The following is a 23,993-nucleotide window of genomic DNA, read 5'->3' on the forward strand; positions in this document are numbered from 1 at the left end:
TTTCCACAAATTCAGCCCTACAAAGGATAATAGATGGAAAACATCAATATAAGGAGTGAAACTACACCCTAGAAGAAGCAGGAAAGTAATCTTTCAACAAATCCACACAAATCTAATTCCACAAAAACAACAGGAAATAACAATTTCTTTTTCTTAATATCTTAATATGAAAATTAATATTACCAACATATCCTAATTGATTGAAATCCAAAAATATGAGGAATTAGGAATTTATTGATTGTTATCCAATGGTCTCTCTAATTTGGCAACTGGAGAAATAGGTCCGATATTATACAATCCATATACACTTTCAGCTTGTTTGTTCATGACAGTGTCTGGCTGTGTACAACATAATGGTCTTGAGATCTTGCTTCTCCTATCTCAGCCTCTCTATTTGCAGTATTGTTTATTTTATGTTTTTACACTATACTATCATTTTCAGAACAGCTTACATATTTTAAAAGTATTTATATACTCAAAAGAAATGTAGACAATTAAATTGGGAGGGGGTTTGTAAGAGAACAACAAAGAATAAGACTGAATGCTTTGCTTGATGTTTGTAACTCTTGTATCAAGTTACCACAGTAAGAGCCAAGATTTTAAACTCTACTAAATACAAAACAAACAAACAAACAAAACCATTTTATATATTTATGTTCATTTAAGAAAATATTAGTAGTGATGTATTATTTTGAGATACATATACTGAGAAAAACATATATATTTTCAGTATTGCCATAGACAAGCATCTGGATAAGACTGTTAAATTGATTGTTGTTTTATATCAAACAACTTTTATAATACTCATTTTTATTGTTATAATATTTTATAGATTTTAAAGAATATGACAAAAAAGATATTGTAGGTATTGAAGGGGGGTCTCTGGGAGGAGTTGGGGTACAAAAGGAAAACAAAAATGTGGTTTAATTCTATTTACTTAAAATATGCTTTTAAATGTTAACAAATTCAGATAAATTGAAATCATGTAACTTTCCTCATTATAATGCAATAAAACTTTAAAAAAAATCTCGAAATCATCCTAACAATAAGCTCAGAGCCATGAATTTATTACTTTGGCCCTAAACTTACAGGTCTAAAACATCTCAGATCTGTTTATAATAATAGTAACAGAAGGGCTGGGTCTAAGCCCTGACTACTAGGGGAAATAAAAGAATTACTTATAAGCCTGAAGACAATTCTTACTGAAACCAGAAATTTCTTAAGTGGATCCAGAAGACTTCATTTTTGGTGTTGAAGCATGCACAACAGAACTGTATTAGCTATACCTCTCAGTCAATAAGAACACTGTCGTGCACCTAACTTACCAACAAATTCTCATTTTAAAAGCATTTGCTCATTACTTGCATACCAGTTTAAGATGTAAACAGTTTATAACACAAGCCTTGACTCTTACCAATTACTACTACAAACATGGGATACAAAACTCAAAACTAATGATATAAATGTTAAAGCAAACTTTCTGGGAATAAACTGTGTATCTAAAGAAATACTCAAATATCTGATCAAATTCTAGTCACACAATGCTTCTAGTTTAAATTATCTATGCACCAACCAAATCATTTTCAGTACAGGGTAAATATTATCAGAAGGTTCTTTTCTCCAAATTATGATCAAAATAAGTTCTGTATCAAAAAGGAACATATGACTTTAACTTAGTAACAATCATAAGGTTCTATACAATTAATTCTGGCTATTTCCTCCCTGTTCCAAATATGACCACTTTACATTTTCTAGAAAGACAACCTATTAATAATCCTCTCTAGTCCCAAAACCCAGGGAACTGGGTCGATGACTCTTCATAACTTCTTCAAGCTGAACATGGGCATTGAGATATCATGGGGGTGGGGGAGGAAACAGGATTTATCACTCTCCTGATGTCTGTGTTTTGACTGGATCTGGTTGAGGTCCGGAGTTCAGGTAGGCCAGTTTAGCATGTCTAGTGAGGAAATTCACCAAGGCTGTATATTCTGTAATATATAAATCAATATCTGTTAAAAGTGGGCAATTATCACTGTTCTCTCTCTCACAGAGAGGCCTGCAATTTGCTACAGCAAGGGGCCTTGGAGCTGCTCTTAGTTCCAATGCTGTGCGCTTGGGTCATGTGGTCCAACCTTGGAGTACTTGAGTCTCCTCACCCAGGCCATCACCCAACCAAGGAAAAAAGGAAAAAGAAATAAAATATAAACTTTAACTCTCAGGGTAATAATTTTAGATTACTAGCAAGAATTATAAAGAATGAATCCACCCACAAACTCCATTTCTCTCTGGGCCTTCCCAGCCATCCGGAGCCGATTGCAGCACACCATCTCCATGGAAGTGTGTCCTGGCTGTGGCTGGTTGCAGGTGGGGAGGCAGTCCTCTGCTGTCTTAGCCCTGGGATTCAGTGAATGCTGCTGCCAGGGGGGCTTTAACACTCAGGGCAGGGTGGTTCGGTGCTAGGGAGACCATGCTGGCGGGCGTCCTGTGTCGTATGTGTCCTGTCTTTTCCCATTCCCTACCCTGGGATTCAGTGAATGCTGCTATGGGGTGTGTGTGTGTGTGTGTGTGTGTGCGCGCGCGCGTGTGCACGCGTGCGTGCTGTAGCACTCATGCTAAGAAGCCTGTGCTGGCCTGTAAATGCTGTAACACTCATGCTAGGGAGCCTGTGCTGGCCGGAACCAGTGGTGCCGAGGGCTGTAAAGCAGCTGCCTCTCCGGCCACTGCTGGCCCTGGGTGGGACCATACCACCCAGTGGCAGAGCGCACAGCCTGCTCCCCACCCAAGCCCAGCAGCAGCTGCGGGCCCCAGCCTCCGAGAGCACCCGCCCTGCCTGTTGCCACCACTGCAGCCGCTGCCTTAGCTTTAACATCTGTTCATTGGTCAAGGGGGTAGAAGTTGTCAGTCTAACGTCCAAGAACATAGAACCAGATACTAAGAAACAGAGGTAAAAAAAAAACCAACCAACCAAACAAACAAAAAAAAAACAATTACTACACAGACAGCTTGACTTATCAAGGTCCTTGAATAAAGAGAAAGACAATCTACACAGTTAGCCCCTTCCACCCAGTTAGAGATACCAGGTGCTCCTGCACACAAATATAATCAAAGCCAGATCACAGAGTTGCTCGGCCATGCCTGCCACGCTGAGATGAACTAGTTACTCCTGCACACAGCAGGGGCCAGATAAACCAGGTTATACAACAATACCAAAACTGCCAAGGCAAGTGGAACTCGGTAGTGACCTCCTTGCCACCGCCCCCAGATAAAGTGACCCTTTCAGATCCTACTTCTCAGACAGAGTCCAGAGCATCTGTGACATCAAGGTACGTCTACCTGCCTTGCAAGACTACCTCTGGTCAACAACCACCAAGAGACTGCAAACCAAAACCAAACTTCCTTGTGGCCGCACAGATTAAAGGAGTCACAGATTCAAAAAGTCAGACAGATGTTTAAACAGACACAAATGAAAACAACCATGGTACCTCTGATCTCCAGTCACTGGTCCTGTGAGGAAGACTTTCCCAGCCAATGCACCATGATGTAAGATTCGGAGAGCTGAGTCTTACATTCAGGATGTCGTCCCACTCACAAAGACACAGAGATGGAGATCGATGCAATAAGCAAGAGGTTTTAATGATCCAGTATACTGGGGTTGTCCTGCAATCAGGGCAAAGGCAACCTTGAGGAACATAAGCATACACTCTTTATACCTTTCCAGAACATAGATTTACTGCATGAGTTGGTTATCTCTCATTGGTGGAGCCCATTGTCTTTTGAATCCATTGACCTTTGTGCCCCAGATGAGGAAGACATACCCGGGAGAGATTCACTCCTTACTGGGGACGTTTCCTGGAACCGAGCATTATTCCCTGCAATTAGAACATCTCCTGGGGACGGATGTTTGTTCAGTAAACCCCTTTGAAGCTCCCTGACTTTAAGCTTAATGGACATTCCTGGCTTCCCGGTATTTTTATGAGGTTTCCCGGTTTGCTTAATTCTTACAGTTGCAGAGATCTCTCAATCTGTGGGAGAAGTAGAGTTCTGGCCAAGTGGGCAAAAATTCGGTGAACGAGAAACAGACACAATACAAGGAAGTGCAGAATCTGAATGTATATTCTTAAAATTAGGCATCAGACATTTTTTGTGGTCTTTACAAAAGAAAAAGAAAAATCAGGCGGCTATGGGTCTAAAGCAGCAGCTATCTCTTCTGGACAAGTGCTGCATCCCCCCTGGGCTCAGAGTGCTTGGCTGAGCTGGGCTGGCTGAGGGGGGGAGCGGCGCACGAGTGTAGAGGGTCAAATGCCTCGCAGTACACCGACTTCGCAGCACAGCTCCTCTTCTTCCCTGCACATGCACACACACACACACACACACACACACACACACACACTAGGCTTTTATAGTCATCCTGAACACAAAAGGAAGTAAGATAAGCAGTCAGGGCAGAATTGACAGAAACCAGGCAGTGGCCACATCAAAGGCAGTTTTGGTCTTAGCAGCCAGGTGAGAATGCTTTCTTTGGAAGAGCAGTGGCGCTCTTACCCATTGGGCCATCTTGCCAGGCCCAAGCTAATTCTCTGAGTCTGTCAGAGGCAAACACCAGGAGGTCCCATTCTAGCAGCTCCTGAGAATGTGCTTTGCTGCAACTCTATTAGTGACAGATTCCCAATTTCAGGAAAGCCCTTTGGCTTCTCTCTAGTTATGTAAAGTAGTCTGCTATGTGTGTGTGAGTGCTAGGAGGATTCTAATTTTTACTTAGTTGACAGTAAACATAATAATGCCTGATCTCTTTCTCTTACTTTGGAGTCTGTCTGTCTGATTTAAGCAGCTTCCTTGTGAAAATTCCAAGCTAACAACAGCTTGGTATCAATTAGAACCGTTGGAACACTGTGGAGGCCAGGAATCAATGTTTAATCTTAGTTTGGCTAATTCATGGGACACCTCTATTCCTGAATGAAAGCACATTGACTATCGCAAAGACTAATCTGGAATACATCTGAGTTAGGGATGCCAACTAATGAATTCCAGGAGGCTAGGCTAGCTTCTCTGAAACTATATACCTCTGGGCTGCTGTCAGGCAGACTCAACTGGGGCGGGCATGGCATCAGGATTAAAGGTATGTGCCACCACTGCCTGGCTGCTGGGACCTATTTTAAAAGTTTACCTTTATACTTTGTTCTGATCCTTATTAAAGAAAGATGATAGACTAACCTATCTTTAATTTCTCTTGTATTAAATGAATATTCATTTTAGAGATTTAGAAAAAGATGGGAAGCAAAAGCCAGCAAGTGCAAATCAAGTTTATTTTATTTGGGTAATCTTCATTTTTGCCATCTGCTCTAGTTGGAAGAAGAGAAATCATAGGGACTTTTTTTGGAGTGGCTTATTCTTATCCAGCTCTTTCTGTGATATGATCGTCAGACCAAGTCCAGAATGCCCAGTTTATTTGAATTTCAGATAAACAAATTTTTCTGTGTAAATATATCCCCAGTATTATACTAACTCTACTAAAAAGCTGTTTGTTTGTTTGAAATTCAAATGTAACCAAAAAAGCAGTGGTCTATACCTGTAATCAATGCCAGCTGCTTAAGGGTCTGAGGCAGGAGGAGCCCTGTCTGGACTACACAGTGCATTCAAACTCAGCCTGTACAACTCAAGATATATTTTTTTAAAGGGTCGGTTTTCCCCATCCTCACTCCTTGCCATTCAGTCCTGAGAGCAGGAGAGCTAGCCCTGCCCCCACCTTCTTCAGGACCTGCTCCTTGCCTGGGCAGCACAATAGAGCTGGCTCTGGATGTGGGGGTTGCAGGTGAGCTAGCCCGAAGTTCATGATGACATGAGTGGGATTGTGTTGACACACACGCGCACACACACACACACACACACACACACAGAGAAAGAGAGAGAGAGAGAGAGAGAGAGAGAGAGAGAGAGAGAGAGAGAGAGAGAGAGAGAAAGAGTAAAAAGTTAAAAAAATTCTTAAAACAAACAAATGAAGAAACAAACAAGGGCCAGGAGTATGGCTCAGTGGTAGTACCTATCTATAGGTACCTATATGTATGTACCCTTTGTTTTATCTCTAGCACCAAAAAAGAAGAGAGGGGGTGCAGGGAAAGAAAAGAAAAAGAAAAAAGGGAATGAATTAAAATCAACTGGCATTCTTTATTTTTTATAATTTTAAAGTTATAATTCTTTATTGGTTAGGGGATACATGTACCAGTTTGCATATAGAGGTCACAGGACAACTTGTAGGAGTCATTCCTTCTGCCATGTAGGTCCTGGAGATCAAACTCAAATCATAAGGTTTGGTGGCAAGTGCATTTCCTCACTGGGCCATCTTGCCAGGTCCATCTATATAGTAAATTTATATAGTAAATTTGGCAGTCTTCTTAGTGAGGAAGCATATTTAATTTTTTTTTAACCTTAGGACTCACCAGTGTAATGAAAGGGGATAGTCATTAGCTTATGTATAATGACATCAAGGATCTGATGAAAATACTTATGTCCCATGACAGTTAGGGACTGAAGGCTAAGGTACTTCTGTCTCATCTCTAACACCTCTTGGATTTCAGCTTTTCTATGATATTTCTTTGTAATTCAGTGTTTATGAATAGCATATACTCTCAATGTTATGGAAAATTAAAGGCAGATCTTTCCTAACTCAAGTATTTGCCCTGAACCAAGCATTCTGTCTTTACAAACATCTTAATTCTGGACTCTGTCTTCTTTACTGGGTGTTTTAGTCTTGACCCTGGAGTTCCTGAGTCAATGCCTGTTTTGATGTTTCTTCATGGTTAAGTAACTTGTCCAAAGGAATCCATTATTCCTTCATACAATTTCCACAGTACTTAAAAAGGTTGACTTATAAACCTTTAATTATGCATAGATATAGGATTGTAGTTGGGTGAGGAAGAGAACTCATATGAACCATTTTTGGAGTATAGTTTATTCTTATTTTTGAAAGAAATTCCTGCTGGCCTGGTTTGTGATGTCAACCGAGACTGTGCTACGACCTTCATCAAATTCTTACTGGAAAGACAGAAGTGGCCTGAAGTACTTCTGCTGCTCACCCGCAAAGTCAACGGGCAGCTTCGGCTCAGAAATGGCCTCATCAAGGATTGTGACCTCTCAGATCTAGACATCTGCACTGTCATTCCCCATCTCAGCTCCTGGGACCAGAGGAAGACCCAGCTTCTAAGCCGTCTGATTGACAGTGGAGGTGAGTGTGCTCTGTGACTTGTTTGGACAGGTTCAACTCTAGACCAGCTGTCCCTCCGTTAAAGAAACCAGCACATTTTCCATCTTTTTCTCCCATTGAAACAGTGAAGGGTTAAAGTGAGTTTTGGCTTGAGGAGTTCTTGTGAATCTCAGCTAGTCCTTTCCTGTTTTTCTCGTATGTGGGAAGCGCCATGTGTGTGGAGGTTCCTTGGCCTTTGCTCTGTCCCAATGGTTAATTCCACTTGGCTTTTGGCTAAGCCATTTTTCTGCCCTGGATGCATCATGTGGACCTTGGTCCACTCTTGTGGCATTCTTTCCTAATCAGTAGACTGGGATTTTATGATGCTTGTTTGTAGAGAAATAACCAAGTAGTTCATGGGTGGAAACATTGGATGCTCTAGTAAGAGCATTGGTTAGCTGTGTGTCTGGAGTGTGCAGGACATTGTGCTAGATTGGGTTTAATTTAAAAAAAAAATCAGAAATACCAGCCTCTTCTACCCATATTCCCCACTTGTCCACTTTTGTCCTAGTAGGTGTGTGGCTTTGAGCAGGCTGTCATACCCTCACCCGTTTATAAAATGGGAATGACAACAGTCTGTATTTCTTAAAGCAGCTTTACACATTACATGAGCTAGTGTGTACAGACTTTTGGAAGAGTACCTTAGCTGTGTGGTTTTCTTCTTTGTGTTGCAGTCCTTCATAGAGAGTGGTAACACCCTGTCCTTGGCTTTCCACTGCTGCACTTAGCACAGAGCCTCTAGGTGTTGACTCCACTCACAGGGAGATGGAGTACCTTCTACAAGTTACTTCTTTAAGCCTCTTCCTTGTGTTTGCTGCTCTCTCAGAAATGACTGCTGTGACGGAATTCCTGTTTTATTCTTTGATTTAGCCAACACTCACAGATCATCTCCAGCATCAGGTGCTAGTACAGCAGGGCTGCAGATTTACAGGGCTGGGCTGCCTCCGGGTGGAGGTTATGGAGGCTGCAGTGCAAAGGGAGTATGGACTGAGCTCAAAAGAAGGTGAGGTGGTGAGTGGAGAGGAGGTGTGCCAGGGAGGGGAGAAGCAAAGATTTGGAAGTGTACTGAGGCTCTGACTCCTCACTAAGTCAGGCAGACGGTGTTAGGAGCATTACGATTTCCATTGTTCTTGTTCCCTGTCCTCATTCCACGGTAGGAAGTGTGATCCTGTGGTAGGACTAGAGGTAGGACAGGAGCCATGGGTGGAGCCTGACTAGAGAACATCATCCTTGAGGAGTAGGATTTTCCCTGAGGGCCTGCGAAGCCTTACTTCTCAGAAAGGTGGGGGGAACATCTTGGAAGTCAGATGGGCATCTTGCCCTTTGCATTGGTAGAAAGTCTGCCTCCTCCTGGGGTCCTGATGCTCTCTTGTCTGCCTCTTTCTCCCCTTCCAGCATTGCCTGAGGGTCTCCAAGACAGCCAGGACAGGCCGCTTCTCATGTGCCTGAGACATGAGGACTTCGACTTGGCTTTTCTTCTCTTGACCAAGGGTGCAGACCCCCGTAGTGTTTCTCTCATGGAAGGTGACACTCCTTTGCATGCAGCACTCCACATCTTTCTGGACATCAATGGTAAGCCTCTTTCTTAAGCAGTGTGTTTCTGGAGGAGGAAGCTGGATATTAGAACTAATTTTTTTGCTTTCTTATCTGAGAAAAAATCTGGAAAAGGCCTTTTTCCTGACCAGATCTAGTGACATTACATATCATGGTGAATGATCAGATATTATTGTGTGTGTGTGTGTGGGGTGTTAAGTCCTAAAGTTGGCTGTAAGTAGCTTACAAACATGGATTTTTATCAGTTTTCAAGGGTTCTGACTTAAAGGAACTTGATATAATACTATCAGGTACTTTTAGGAGGTTCCATTGACTGCTGGGCTAGCAATTATTTGTTGACAGGGCTATCTTGTGCATGGCCTCTGCTACTGGTGGCCAGTGTACCCTCCTGATTGTCACAACTAAACTACCTCCACATGGCCATTTACCTTGGTTGAGAACATTGTCATTTAATGAGTATCATCACATCTTTGGAGAAAGTTAGTGTTGTATGATGCCTCAAACTGGCCAGAGTCTGCTGTCCCCTGAGAAGAATGGCTTTGTACTCACAGGATTCTGTTTGTTTCTTTCAGCTGACATTGGCTTTAACTTCCTCAGCCACCTGTTGGACTTATTCTTGTCCAACCCTACCAAATTTTACTACCTTAATCCTAATGTCCAAGACAGCAATGGGAACACATTGATGCATCTCCTCTTCCAGAAGGGCATGCTGAAGCGCACAAAGAAGCTGATAGATCTGCTGGTGAAGTTTGACATCAACTTCAACCTGAAAAACAAAGCAGGCAAAGGTGTTAGGCACCGGATTAAGAAGAACGATGCTCTGCTTTTGGCTTGGAACAAAGCGGTGACAGAGAGCAGGCGGAAGAACCGGCAAGACCCTGCCACCCACTTGGGGAGGCTCTCCAGATCTTCTGCCCCTGGCCATACATCTCAGCTCAAGTCCCAGACTTCCTTCAAGTCTTTGCCATGTGGTACTGCTGATAAAACCCTTTCTAAGGGAGTCACAGAGATTCTCCCTGATGTTCAGGTGACCAGGCAGGAGCCTGAAGCCGTCAGGACACGTTCTCTGAGGGACCGCCTTGTACAGGACATCACAGTTCTGATCCAGCAGGTTGAGCTGGATATGTCTCTCCCAGAGGACTATCCTCAGCGAGACTCATCCAAGGTAGCAGTTGGCACAGAAGGAAAGAAAGACAAACTCCAGAAAGCTCAGAGCATGGGGAGCTCTGGCTGTAGTGGAAACAACCCTGGTGCCTCTGAGGCTGGGGATGGCCACGCTCAGGCAGGCCCAGGGGCTTCACAGCTGGTTCCAGTTGGTAACAGATTGGGAGTAGCCAGTGATAATCAAGAGAACTGGACCATGCAGGAGATTCAAGCCTGTCTGCAAGACTTTGATAACATGACCTGGGAGATTGAGTGCACTTCAGAAATGCTGAAGAAGCTGTCCAGTAAGGTTATGACTAAAGTTATAAAGAAGAAAATCATCCTTGCCATCCAGCAGTTGGGAAATGGTGAGTGGACCCAGGGCCTGCAAAAGCGGCTGAAGCACTCAAAAGGAAACATCCAGCTCTTTGAAGCAAAGCTGGACAAAGGTGCCAGGATGCTGTGGGAGCTTGCCATTGACTTCTCTGCTCGGTGCAGTGAGAACTCTGAGAAAATTATGGGTACAGAGCGGAATACCTACTCCCTGGAAAAATCAGGGCGGGTCTATACGGAAATCATCCGCATCTGGGACATTGTCTTAGATCACTGCAAGCTGTCAGATTCCATCATGGCCATCTGCAGTGCCTACACCCGGGGCTTGTCCTGTGTCCTTCGAAAGAAGCTGAAAGGTATCAACAAAGGACAGGTATCAGCTAACATGAAAATCCAAAAGCGGATACCCCGCTGCTATGTGGAAGACACAGAGGCCGAGAAGAGCATAGAACAGGTAGATCCTGAGTATTTTCCTCCAGCCAGTGCTGTGGAGACAGAGTACAACATCATGAAGTTCCACAGCTTCAGTACCAACATGGCCTTGAACATCCTTAATGATATGACAGCAACAGTGGAGTATCCTTTCCGAGTGGGCGAGCTTGAATACGCTGTGATTGATCTCAACCCTAAGCCCCTAGAGCCCATCATCCTCATTGGACGGAGTGGCACTGGGAAGACAACCTGTTGCTTATACAGGCTTTGGAAGAAATTCCATGTTTACTGGGAGAAAGCCGAGCAGGCAGGAAGCCCATTGCTGTCCAAACAGATCTTGCCAAAGAGAAGGTTGGAAGTAGAACCAGGAAAAGAGGGTCTAGGTCGGGAGGAAGACGAAAATGAGGAAGAAGAGGGTTCCATCAAAGTGGAAACAGTGGATGGTATAGATGAGGAGCAAGAGAGTGAAGCCTGTGCAGGAGGAGCCACAGTGGAGCCAGCAGGGGACAGCCAAGTAGCAGAAGGATGTGTGCCAGACCACCCACACCAGCTGGAGCATCTACATCAGATCTTCGTGACTAAGAACCATGTCCTGTGCCAGGAGGTGCAAAGGAATTTTATTGAGCTCTCCAAGTCCACCAAGGCCACCAGTCACTATAAACCACTGGATCCCAATGTCCACAAACTCCAGGACCTGAGGGACGAAAACTTCCCTCTGTTTGTGACTTCTAAACAGCTTCTTCTCCTGCTCGATGCCTCTCTGCCAAAACCTTTTTTTCTGAGAAATGAAGATGGAAGCTTAAAGAGAACCATTGTAGGATGGTCCACACAGGAAGAGTTTAGCATCCCCAGCTGGGAAGAGGATGATGAAGAGGTTGAGGCTGATGGGAACTACAGTGAGGAGGAGAAAGCTGCAGAAACACAAACAGGGGATAGTGATCCCCGGGTGTATGTGACATTTGAGGTGTTCACCAATGAGATATGGCCCAAAATGATCAAAGGGAGAAGTTCCTACAACCCAGCACTGATTTGGAAAGAAATAAAATCATTCCTGAAGGGTTCTTTTGAGGCTCTTAGTTGTCCCCATGGGAGACTGACTGAAGAAGCCTATAAGAAATTAGGGAGGAAACGATCTCCCAATTTTAAGGAAGATCGGAGTGAGATCTACAGCCTCTTCTGCCTGTATCAACAGATCAGGTCCCAGAAAGGGTATTTTGATGAAGAAGATGTCCTGTACAACTTGTCCTGGAGGCTGTCGAAGCTCAAGGTGCTCCCCTGGTCCATTCATGAGCTTTATGGTGATGAGATTCAGGACTTCACCCAAGCAGAGCTGGCATTGCTGATGAAATGCATCAATGACCCCAATGCCATGTTCCTTACTGGAGACACTGCCCAAAGCATCATGAAGGGTGTGGCTTTCCGTTTCAGTGACCTGCTCTCTCTGTTCCACTATGCCAGCAGAAACACAGTAGACAAGCAATGTGCTGTCCGAAAGCCCAAGAGGATCCACCAGCTGTACCAGAATTACAGATCCCACTCAGGTACCTCAGGTGCAGGGAGGGCTGGAACATTGGCCTTGGGCTGAGTCTGTGTCAGCAGAAAGAGCTAGTGGTTTGAAACTTCTTAGGTAATATGCTTGAAAGTAAGAGAACTTACAATTTTCACCAACACTCATCTGTAAATAGATCACTGAAGATGCAGTTTGGTAGAAATGAATCTTAAGTGACTGTGTATTCATGGAGTTTCCATGATCTAAGAGACATTTTAGGGGAGCACTTAAAGTGCTGTGGGAACCTTGCTAACTAATACTCCTTTGTAATAGCACCAGTCATCTGGCCAGAGATCATTTGCTCTAATGTGATAGAAATTGTTGATGACAAGCTCTTCATGTGCTTTTGTATCTCTCAGCATGTTTACAGAAGTAGGAAGTGACAGCAGACAGGCAGGAACCACAGCAGGTGGCACTGTGGACTTGTACAGAAGTCCTATTGGCATTAAGTAGTAGGATTTTTTGTCTTTGTTTGTTTGTTTTGAGACAGGGTTTCTCTGTGTAGCCCTGGCTGTCCTGGAATTCACTCTGGAGAGCAGGCTGGCCTCAAACTCAGAAATCCGCCTGCCTCTGCTTCCCAAGTGCTGGGATTAAACGCGTGCGCCACCACCGCCCGGCAAGTAGTAGGATCTTTAACTCAACAAATGTTACAGCTCTAGTGTAGGCCTGGGAAGTCACATTTTTTTCTTTTCTTTTTATTTTTAAATTTGAAATCTAAGTAAATTAAAATATATCACTTTGCCCTGTTTCTACGCCGCACAAATCTCCATCTGCCCCTTCTCACTCTCAAATTCATGGCCTCTTTTTCTTTAATGATTATTGTTACACACACACATACACACACACACACACACACACACACACACACACACCCTACTCAGTATGTTTAGTGTTTGTCAGGGGCTAGCCCCAGCAGTTGACAGGTTCCTGAGAGGAAATAATGAATCTGCTGAGGGAGGAGTCAGGCATGGTGGTCAGGGGAATCTGCTGAGGGAGGAGTCAGGCATGGTGGTCAGGGGAATCTTGCAACTCTGACCAACTAGCAATCAGGCTGCTTCTTTATTTATGCAGATCTTACAGAACAAAGACAGACTCATGATTCTTCAAAAAATACAGATTGTATCACTTGGTCTCTGGCCATATGCTTAATTTTTCATTACATGTCTGGGTTTATGACCAAAGCAAACATACTTATTATATGACAGCCTGCTTTTAGGCTGGCAGTATTTGCAGTTTTAAAGTGTTCCAGACAAATAGAAAATTTTTGGTCTTTTTATGAATAGCAAACACTAATATCTAACTCCTTTTACTTATATCCTTTTATCATCTACGCTATTAAGTAAGAAAAGTTATTTTAGTCAATCTGTCTAAAACATACTGATCATCTATATGTACAAACAATATTTGGAGCATCCATTTCCACTGGAAATGGCAAAAACCATGAAGCCAGCACAACTGTCTGACACAGCTCTAGCTGCCCTGAGCCAATGCTGTGATCTCTGTCATTCTGTCTCTCACTTTTAGGTTTTGGTCTCTATGTGTTCCATCCTTGGGGACTTTCTGCATTATGGTTCATTTTATGTTTTTTCCCAAGAAAATTACATCTGACTCTACTTAGGAAAGTCCTAAACTTACTATCCCTCTCCTTTTAGGAAAGTAAGTTTATCTGGCAAAGACGCTAGGAATTTCTTTATGAGGCCATGACACTAGTAATCTTCTTGGGATATCCATCCCTGATCAAACTCAAACAGTGTAACTGAAACAGAATAAACTTAGAGAGAGTTGACAAACTCCGACCGGTCAGGAGAATTGGTAATAGATAAAAGGCCTCTCTTTAGAATATGCTTAGGGCTTTCAAAAAATGTAGTTCAAAGATAGGCACTCACACAGAGTTTGCCCTGGAGGACTGGAACTGCTCCAAATCCTCTCTCTTCCCCTCTTCCTGTCCTGCCTGAAAATCCCACCTTATCATCCACCTAGCAATTGGTTTCTGTCATCTTTATTTAGCTAATCCACAATTAGGGAAACTTCCCCTGCATCAGTGGTATATGCTGGCTCCCCTGTAAGACAACACAAAACAAAACAAGAACAAATAACCCTGACCTCAGCCCCACTGTGCAGTGTGACAGGTGCTTTCTGTTTCATCTAGGAATTCTCAATCTTGCATCTGGAGTGGTGGACTTACTTCAGTTCTACTTCCCAGAATCCTTTGATCGCCTTCCAAGAGATTCTGGACTTTTTGATGGTCCCAAGCCAACTCTCTTGGACTCTTGTAGTGTAAGTGACTTGGCAATTTTGCTGCGAGGGAACAAAAGAAAAACTCAGCCCATCGAGTTCGGCGCCCACCAGGTAAGCTTCTTGGGATTGTGTGTTCTGAAATAAGTCAATTTGAAGTCTCAGTCATGAAGAAGAAGGTGAGTCACTATGCTCTTACTACAGAATGAGCATGTGCGTGAGAGAGGCCGCTAACTGTCTTCCCAGTCTGAGGTGGCCAAGCCAGTCCTGGCCAGTTCTCTTTAGAGCCATTACTTGTTTCCCAGGGAAACACAAAACCTCCCTTTATTTGTCTTTGTAGAATCTGATATTATTTGGGTTTATTCTATTTTAGGTGATTCTTGTTGCCAATGAAAAGGCTAAGGAGAAAATTCCAGAAGAGCTGGGGTTAGCCCTTGTGCTAACTGTTTATGAAGCCAAAGGATTGGAATTTGATGATGTCCTCCTTTACAACTTCTTTACTGATTCTGAGGTATGGCACACTGGACTCTTCTCACACAGTCCAGGCGTATGCCTGAGTGGGACTTCTGCTCTGCAGAAGACAGTTTGGAGCTGAGGTTAAGAGTTTGTTACAGGTGCCTGTGTCTGTTGTAGAGTGTCTTGGCCTTAGGGTGAGGCTTAGGAGCTGATGGGATGGGGGTGGAGAATGGCTCTGAGTTGTTATGGGCTACTTTTCCATGTACATATCCCTGGTTCTCTTATATTCATGTTTTCATGTTTTCTGAATGACCAGTAGTCAAGGCCAGATTTTATTGGCTGCTGTTATCATTGGCTCCCTGGGTGTCTAGGTTGGAACAAGTTCTAAGGAGAGCCATACATACACGAGAGCCAGTTAGCACTGTCCACCCTATAAGGGCAGAGCTGGGCAAAGTCAGGTGAAAGACCACCCCAGGAGGACAGTGAGGTTTGCTCCGGCCTGCTGGATCAGGTAATGTGGGTGACAAGAACAGTCACCCTGTCCCCAGTCCCTTTGGCATGCTTCACTACCACAGCTTCACACATGTAGACCACAGTAGTCAGAGTCCCTGGATTCATCCCCAGGGACTTTTGTGCCAGCCATTGCCTTAGTGTGGTTCCTGAGTCCTTGCCAAGTTTTTCTTCTTTTTTTTTTTAATTTCTAAATTACTGTTGGGTGACCCACTAAATCAAGTCCATTGGCCTGTGGCTTCTAGTCACTGGTTCCTTTCACTAACCTTGTCTTTGGTGGGGACTCAGGCTGACTGCTATGGGTCTTCTTTGTGCTACAGCTTGCTGTGTTTTTGTCCCTGTTGCAGATTTTCTGTTACAAGCTTGGAGGGGCTGTTTTATACCTAAATTGGAGCACCTTTTAGCTTTGATACCTTAAAATTTACCCTGATATGACTCTTGAAATAGAATCCTTCCTTATGTTTTTAAATCACTCTTAAATGCCATATTTGATTTCAGAGTATTTCTGTGTGGTACTGCAAAGGCTGCTTTATCCCTTCTAAGGGACTTTTTGAATATAGTGTCTCATCCCGCCAATGCTCTGAGGCCCTAAGAAGTTGTATTACCTTTGTTCTGTAGATAAAGCCAGAGGTTACTGGGTTAAGTAAGTTGTCCATAGTTAAAATACTGCAGAATCAGAAGAAATGCTTTGGGCACTAAGTATTTTTCCTTTGTCTTCCCTCTCCTCTCACATGTGAATTGGCTTCCAGAACTTTCCACAATGAATAAATCTATCATTGCCATTTCTTGTGTACAGCCCATTCCTGGTAGGTTTGTTAATAAAAGCAGATGCATGCTCATTAACCCTGCTACCATTTTCATCTCTGAGGTCTAACTTTTTTTTCCTAATAACACATCCACTGGTCATGGTTGGACTGAGACTCTCCTGAAAGAGAAAGGGGTAAGAGTTTGTTGTTCCTGTCCTTTATTAAGTGCCATGTGTATGCACATGCCAGTGATAAAGTCAAAGGTCAAAGATTTAAGGATCTATGTGGGGGAGCTTTGCTTTTGAAAGAAAAATCAGTTACTCTTTCACCTAACCCTGGGAATGGCACAGGCTCCTTCCTGTCCTCCCATTGATGACTCAGACTTTATGAAATTCAGAAGTACACAAAAGCAACAAACACCTAAACAGAATCTTCTGATAGTATTTGCTTTATTCTGTGTACATAAGGAGACCTCTAATAAATATTTTATATGGTGTTTACTGGTGTAATGCAATTGTGTGTTCCCTGGTGCAAAGTATGCCCCCAATTCATCCTTTACAATCTCCAGACCAGAAAAATGCTACAAGAAAAGGAAAGGAAATGCATTAGGGGAGGCAAAAACAGAGGGAAGGCAGATCAGACTTCCCCACCCTCTGTGGCCTGGAAGTTAGAGTTTCTCTAGAGGTGGCTGGATGAAAGTTTCGGAACAGAGATCAATGTTTGACATGAGGGATGGTGGAGATTGTTTGTCTTTGTTCCTGTTCCTGTCCCGGGCAGCACTGTCTTGGAACATCTGGCATTTGGGCTTGGGTGGACATGTGGACCTGGGTGTGCATGGGCATGGGTAGACACCGTTTGTCTTTTTCTCTCTAGATTTGTTTTGCCTGTTGATTCACATAATTACCAGGTTGTCAGAGTTGGGAGGCCAACCAAGGAGTGGCCATATCAGACCCTTATAGGATGTTTCTTCATCTTAGTGAAGAAGTTACTTTCTCAGACAACCCTAACCCATCCTTGGAAATTTAGAAGGGTGACTGCTATTTACACCCTGTCCTGAGGGCATTCTTTCTTTAACACTCATATAGGAGAGGGATGGGGGGCAGGAACCTTGAAACCCACAAACTTTGTGGGATACTTGCTGTGGAATCCAGGCCTTTTACTTGGAAGCAGCAGCTCCTTTCATGGCCCCAAGTGCTGCAAGTTTGTTATCCTTGCTACAAACACACAGCCTCTTCTTGTGTTCATCTTGAAATAATAATAACAACAAATGTTTATTTCCTGGAAATAGGTATCCACAAGCCACCTGAGCAGGCTTGCTTCTCTCCCAGCAGTTTTAAAATGCATCTAGCTTCTTTGGTCCCTTTGCCAACCTCCCCCTCTTTGCCTCTTTGCCTGCCAAGAGAGTCCTCTTGAATGTCAGCATTTTTACCTGCTTTCCTTGAATGGCTTGCTAAGAGGGTGTTATGAGTATGTCCTAAAGAGTTTTTTTAAACCTTTCAACTATTCAAATGATTTCACCTATGATTGACATCACTTTTTAGAGTATGATAATGAACCCCATAATTGATTTTTATAGTAACACAACCAGCCATATTTAGTAGACAGTGCTTTAGCCATTTCACTTTGTTTAATCATGTAGTTAGGGTAATTTAAAGCAAACATCTATCAGCTCTAACCACTTCATGGTTTGGGCATCCTTGAGCACTACAAAGATGTCAAGTTACATTACTTTATAAAAAGGAAAGGTGAAGTGGCTACACTTAGAAGATACAGTGATGTGTAAAATCCAAGACTCCTGGAAGTTTCACATTTTAAGTACCACATGTAACCTGGGCAGTATAGCCTTGCTAGGGTTAGAAACCAATTCTGAAGCCTGCTGACCAATTCCAGCCCACTGTCTGTTTCCCATATCTTGGTATTAAGAATGGATTTTACATTTTTGAATAGTTAGAAAAAACTCAAAGAAGAATAATATCTCTTGGCACATGGAAATTATATGAAACTCAATTTAGTTTTAACCAATAGCTTTACTGGAATATAGTATGTCCATTCATTCACCTGTTAGCTATGGCCACTTTAGTGCTATGGCAGGATGACCAGTAAGAGACATGTAACATGCACATCTGACCCTTTGCAGTGGCTCTCAACCTTCCTAATGCTCAACCCTTTAATATAATTCTTCATGTTGTGGTGACCCCAATCGTAAAATTATTTTTATTGTTACTTCATAACTATACTTTTGCTACTGTTGTGAATCTTAATGTAAATATCTGTTTTTTGATAGTCTTAGGTGCCTCCCACCAAGGGGCTGTGACTCACAGTTTGAGAGACACTGCTTAGAGAAAAAATTGCCATTCCCTAGTCATATACCACTTTAGCTTTGGGTACAGGAAAGAAAGAATTAAAAACACGTACTATACCCTCAACATTGATTATCTCCTTTTCTTTACCAACAAATTTATTGTTCTACTATCCACTATTAAGAACATTGTGTTCAAGGTCAGATAGTTAGTAAATAGAAAATCTAGTTATTAATGTGCCTTGTCTACCTTATATCATGCTAGCATATAATATCTGAGTTTTTTCTCCATTCTTAGTTGACTAGTTTAGATAATTATTCTTCCTGTGTCTTAAATGTTGTCCCTATGTAGCATTCCTTAACCACATTATGAAAAGGAGTATGACTCCCTCTGGCAATACTGTTTGTTGATATTCTTTGAATTACCATAACACCCTGGGGCCCTTAGCTTTTTTGCCCATATTGGGTACCTATGTCTGGCTTCTAAACCATCTGATCTAAGTGCTGGAGTATTTTCGTGGTAGCTTCTTTGACTGGTGCCTATGCAATCTTATCTCCTCCCACCTAATCTGAGGACATGGGATGTATCCCTCTGTGCAGTTTGTGTTGAAGGCTCCACACCTCTGGGTGGGGCTCAGTTCTCCAAGAAACTTGGGAGGCACTTCAAAAGCAATTCTGTTGTCCTTCAACCTGTTGTTGTTGTTCAGGCTTACAAGGAATGGAAGATCATTTCCTCATTCACACCTTCATCTGACTCCAGAGAGGAAAACTGGCCATTGGTTGACGTTCCCTTGGAGAAATCAAGTTCCTCTCAGGCACGGTCCCTTATGGTGAACCCAGAAATGTACAAGGTGAATATGTGCAATTTGCCCACACAGTAATTTAGTATGGAAAGAACATATAAGGCTTGGAGGGAAGATGGGATGGAAAACAGAGCTTTCCTTGCAGCTGGCTGTCTTTCCATTACATCAGCAGTGGGAGTGGGGAGAGAAAGGTGTATCGGCTGCCTCCTCCCTTTCTGCAGAGCACTGGACCATGCAGGTGGAAGTGCCTTCCAGTCATTTAGCTCCTCTGGAACTAAACATTATTGAGGAAATTTGATGAAACCACAGAATGTGTCTGAACTAGTTTAGTAGTAATGACAGTTGTTATATAAGGTGTGAGTGTCTTAATTTTAAAAATCAAGTCACAGGTGAGGTCCTGGTGTTCTGCTCAAAGGTTTACAGTAATTCTTTAAAACTTAATTTTATAAAAAAATGTTTATTTTATTATTTATTTCTGTGTGTTTGGGTTCCTGTGAGGATGGAAGAGACTGTTGGATCTGCTCGAGCTGGAATATAGTCATCCATGAGTTACCTGCTGGGAACTTACATGACTGGAAATGGAAGTCAGGCCTACAGGGGCAGCTAGTGCTCTTAACTGCAGACTCAATTCTCCAGCCTCTAAAACTTAATTTCTTTTTGTGGGCCAGTGAGATGGCTCAGTGGGCAAATTTGGCTACCTGAGCTCAGTTCCTGGAGAATTCAAGGAGAAGGAGAGAACTTACTCAACAAAGTTGTCTTGTGACCTGTACATGTGTGTCAACATGGGTAACATATAATACACATACAAATAATAAGTTAAGTTAAAAATTAGCTTAGTTTTTGTGTTCTTCCCAAACCAGAATAAACCCCTTAAAGCATATTCATACTGTCAGTTGACACAAGGTTCATCATCTGTGTCTTTAACCTTCTTGTTAGCTCCTCAATGGAGAGCTGAAGCAACTATACACTGCCATCACGCGGGCTCGGGTCAACCTCTGGATCTTTGACGAAAACCTAGAGAAACGGGCTCCTGCTTTCAAATATTTCATTAGGAGGAATTTTGTCCAAGTTGTAAAGACAGATGAAAATAAAGGTAAGATCTCATTAAAATATTGTTGCTGTCAGAGGAAAGATGTGTCTCTGCTGTTCTGATGGCCATGTAGAAAGGGCACAGTTTTGATGTTTTGTGTTTTGTGGTGCTGAAGGTTGAGCCGGGGCCCTAAGCAAGTGCTCTACCACTCATCCAGGCTTCTAGCCTGGGCTTTAGGGTTTTGTTTTGTTTAATAGTATCCCCTCCATGATCTTCTCAGAAAAAGCAATTTTAACTTATTTATGCCTTTATCTAGGAAAGAGTGTTTGTGATGCATTCGGGAGACTTTGCTGCTTTAGGGAAAGTCTGTTATTTGTCCTTTAAAAGTGAGTGTTTGGATAAGAGTTGCAGGAACTAGCCTATAGTAGTGTAATATAAGTTGGGTAGCTTGATTTAGATTGCTTACCAAAATGGAGAGCACATAGCTCTAGTTGTAATGACAAGAAAATCAAAGTAGCCTAAGGGTCCAGTATGGGAAAGGCCAAAATACCATGTAATCGTTAAAAAGAATCAGGTAGATTTCTAATATAGAAGGGTCTAATTTTAAAGAACTTTATATTAATACAAATATAAAAACTATGTATGTCTATCAGCATATAGGAGAATAGATCATGTGCGCTTGTATGTGTATATGCATATAAAATCTGTTCTGAGTACTATAACTGTTAAAGCCAACCCATTTCTCACACCAGTACATTAAGAATTAGGTTTGTGAGATTCTTAGTTACTGTTCTATGAAGAGACACTACAACCAAGAGAGTTTCTCTAGGTTTATGTACATATAATACACATACAAATAATAAGTTAAAAATTAGCTTAGTTTTTGTGTTCTTCCCAAACCAGAGTAAACCCCTTAAAGCATATTCACATTGTCAGTTGGTACAAAGCTCATCATCTGTGTCTTTAACCTTCTTGTTAGATCCTCAGTGGAGAGCTGAAGCAACTATACACTGCCATTTCAGTTTTAAGGATCAGTCAGTGATCATCATGGGGGTAAGGAGACAGGCATAATGTAGTGAAGTAACTGAGAGTTTTACATTTTAATCCACAAGGAGACAGCAACAGGCAGACAGAGACATGGCCTAGCATGGGCATTTGAAAACCTCAAAGCCCATTCCCATACCTCTTCCAATAAGATCATACCTTTTCCAACAAGGTCACAACTAATCCCCCCGCAAACACTTCCACTAACTGGGAATCAAACATTCAAGCATATGAGCCTATAGGGGCCATTCTCATTAACACCACCACAGTGAGAGTTCAGACAGTCCATTGTTTGGTTTCTGAAAATCAGAGCATGCAGGCCAAGAATTCAGATAGCAAGGGAGTTATTTGTGTCTATTCAACTCCTGGTTATGAATAACAGAGAGCTGCATGGTGAGAGGGTCTGGACACAGAAAATGCATAAAGACACATTGCAATATGCATGGCTGTACTCTGATGCTGACTTTACATTGCTTACTTTTGTATAGATCTTGTGGATGTGAATTTGTTGAGTACATGTGGACATCATTTCCTTCTCTTTTAGATCCTCTATTAGTATTAGAGGAGTTTACAAAATTATTATATATTATCATTATCATAATTTACAAAGACTAGCTAATAAAACAATGAAGTTCCCTGAGTAAGATAACCTTGAAGGAAAAAAATCTTCCCTCTATGAAGAAGGAATCTGTGTTTCTTGAGAGCTAGCTAATGAGTTGGTTCCTCTACACTGTGGTTAATTTCTCTGAGGGCTGGGGAAGAAGCAGGGCTTCCGCTGTAGAGAGGTTTGCGTGGCTGTTTCTGGTTATTGCTGATAGCTCAGTTGGGGGCAGGACCCAACATTCTTCTCCTAGAACCCAACTATTGTTTTAAAAAAATGGTGAGAAAAGTCGAAGGTTTAAAATTTAAAAACCCATCTCCTCAAGGACATTGCCATCTGAACATGTCTTTGCTCAGGCCCAACTTTCTCATCATGGGCTTTTCCCTGCTCACTAAACGGAAAAGGAGTGGTTTGGCATAGTATATAATTTCCAATTTATTCTGTAACTCATACTCCTTTTAATCCCCAGATATGGTCTGGTATCATTGGAAGAGATGATTAAGATAGGTAGTTGATTTACAATGTTAAATATTCAAGAATGACAGTTTCTTTTGTATAGCAACAATAGGAGCACAAGAGCAAGGTTTGTCTTAATCACAGCTATGGTCGTACACAGCGAACCTTCCAGAACATCTGTCTGTCCAGGACAGTGAGTGAGCTGAGTGTGGTGATGATACATTGGTTTCTTCGCCATGGTCATCATCCTGTTTATATGTGGTGTGGAGTTTTGCTGTGGGAATAAACTCCCACCCAGAACAGAGGGCCAACATTTGTGGCTGCGGAGTCCTTGCTGCATTATGTTCAGAAGACTAGCAGAAGGAAGCAGGGGCGGAGCAGGCTGTGCAGCTCTGCCTGGGTTTGCCCCTTCTGTACATGGTTGCTTGGCTTCCCTAGGTGGTACCTATTAGTCTAGGGATCTCTGCTCCCTTTGTCTTTGATCTGGCTTGCTGTCCTTGTCTTGGCATTCATCATGACTCTGATACTTAATGAGCTGCTCATTGCTGGTGACATTCTGAGGACCATGGATGGAGAGGGCTGGTGCAGTTACAGGAAGATTTGTATGGAACAGAAGGACAAACAGTAGATGGTTACAGTAGGGTGTGCTCACCCACAGGAATGTGTTAGATTGTCTTCAGCTATGAGGACAATATCAGCAGCTAAAGTACAAAAATGGGTTTTGTTCAGCTTGGGATGTTTAAGCTTCACATTGATATACGCAGCTGATACACTTCAGTAGAAACTATATTTTGAATGTTTGTCTTTTCTTCAGGTAGCAATAAGTGAGTACAATATTTTCTAAGAAGGCTGGTCAGTGGCCGTGAGCCATGCTGGCAGGCATCCATGCACACACACAACAGTGAATGCCTAGTACTCCACGGTGTGCTAGTTTGCTAAGCTAAGCACTATTAAATTTACGATATTTCCAGTTGACTATGGAGTTTATTGAGATGTAACTCCAACAGAATCCAAATAGCATATGTATTGTAAGATCCTGATACCTTGAATCTGGGAGCTTGCTAAGAGCTAGTTGGCTTTGGATTTTCAAGAAGGAATTAATAATCACTGTCTTCTACTTCATAGCTACAGACAAGGAAAGTAGACCAGAATCTAAAAAGCAAATTATATCCTTTTCTCATTTCTACCTCCTCCTTCTGAAAAATACACCGGCCCATCTTGGTGCTAGAACACATGCTGATGAAGTCTAGAAGGTCAGCACGATCGATACAAGAAGTCACTTTCTCATCTCTAGTTGATACAAGGCGTGGTTAAGGGGTGGGCTGGGCTAGTTCCTTTTGAGGCCACTTTTGTGCTTCCAGACAAGCAACACCTTCTCACTGTGTCCTCACATGGCCTTTGCCCTGCGTGGTGCACTTGTGAGTGTGTGTGTGTGTGTGAGTGTGTGTGTATGCACATGTGAACAAGCTGTGTGTGTCCTTACCTCCTCCAAGGATACCAGTGAGACTGGGTTAAGGATCATTCTAAAGGTTTCATCAAATAACCCTTATCTCCAAATAAAGCCC

General features: G+C 42.6%; 1 protein-coding gene across 5 annotated transcripts in view; it reads left to right on the forward strand.

Annotated features, from left to right (window-relative positions):
- Window positions 1-23,993, forward strand: part of Trank1 (tetratricopeptide repeat and ankyrin repeat containing 1) — a 90,074-nt gene that overhangs the window by 52,166 nt on the left and 13,915 nt on the right. For all 5 annotated transcript variants that reach the window (XM_031343537.1, XM_031343538.1, XM_031343535.1 and 2 more), the window contains exons 10-16: window positions 6,965-7,219; window positions 8,633-8,809; window positions 9,364-12,240; window positions 14,398-14,597; window positions 14,857-14,994; window positions 19,202-19,345; window positions 20,234-20,390. In XM_031343537.1, the coding sequence (XP_031199397.1) occupies window positions 6,965-7,219; window positions 8,633-8,809; window positions 9,364-12,240; window positions 14,398-14,597; window positions 14,857-14,994; window positions 19,202-19,345; window positions 20,234-20,390 (3,948 nt within the window). The remainder of the gene's footprint in view (window positions 1-6,964; window positions 7,220-8,632; window positions 8,810-9,363; window positions 12,241-14,397; window positions 14,598-14,856; window positions 14,995-19,201; window positions 19,346-20,233; window positions 20,391-23,993) is intronic.

Source organism: Mastomys coucha, unplaced genomic scaffold (genome assembly GCF_008632895.1).
Source record: "Mastomys coucha isolate ucsf_1 unplaced genomic scaffold, UCSF_Mcou_1 pScaffold23, whole genome shotgun sequence".
Lineage (NCBI taxonomy): Eukaryota > Metazoa > Chordata > Mammalia > Rodentia > Muridae > Mastomys > Mastomys coucha.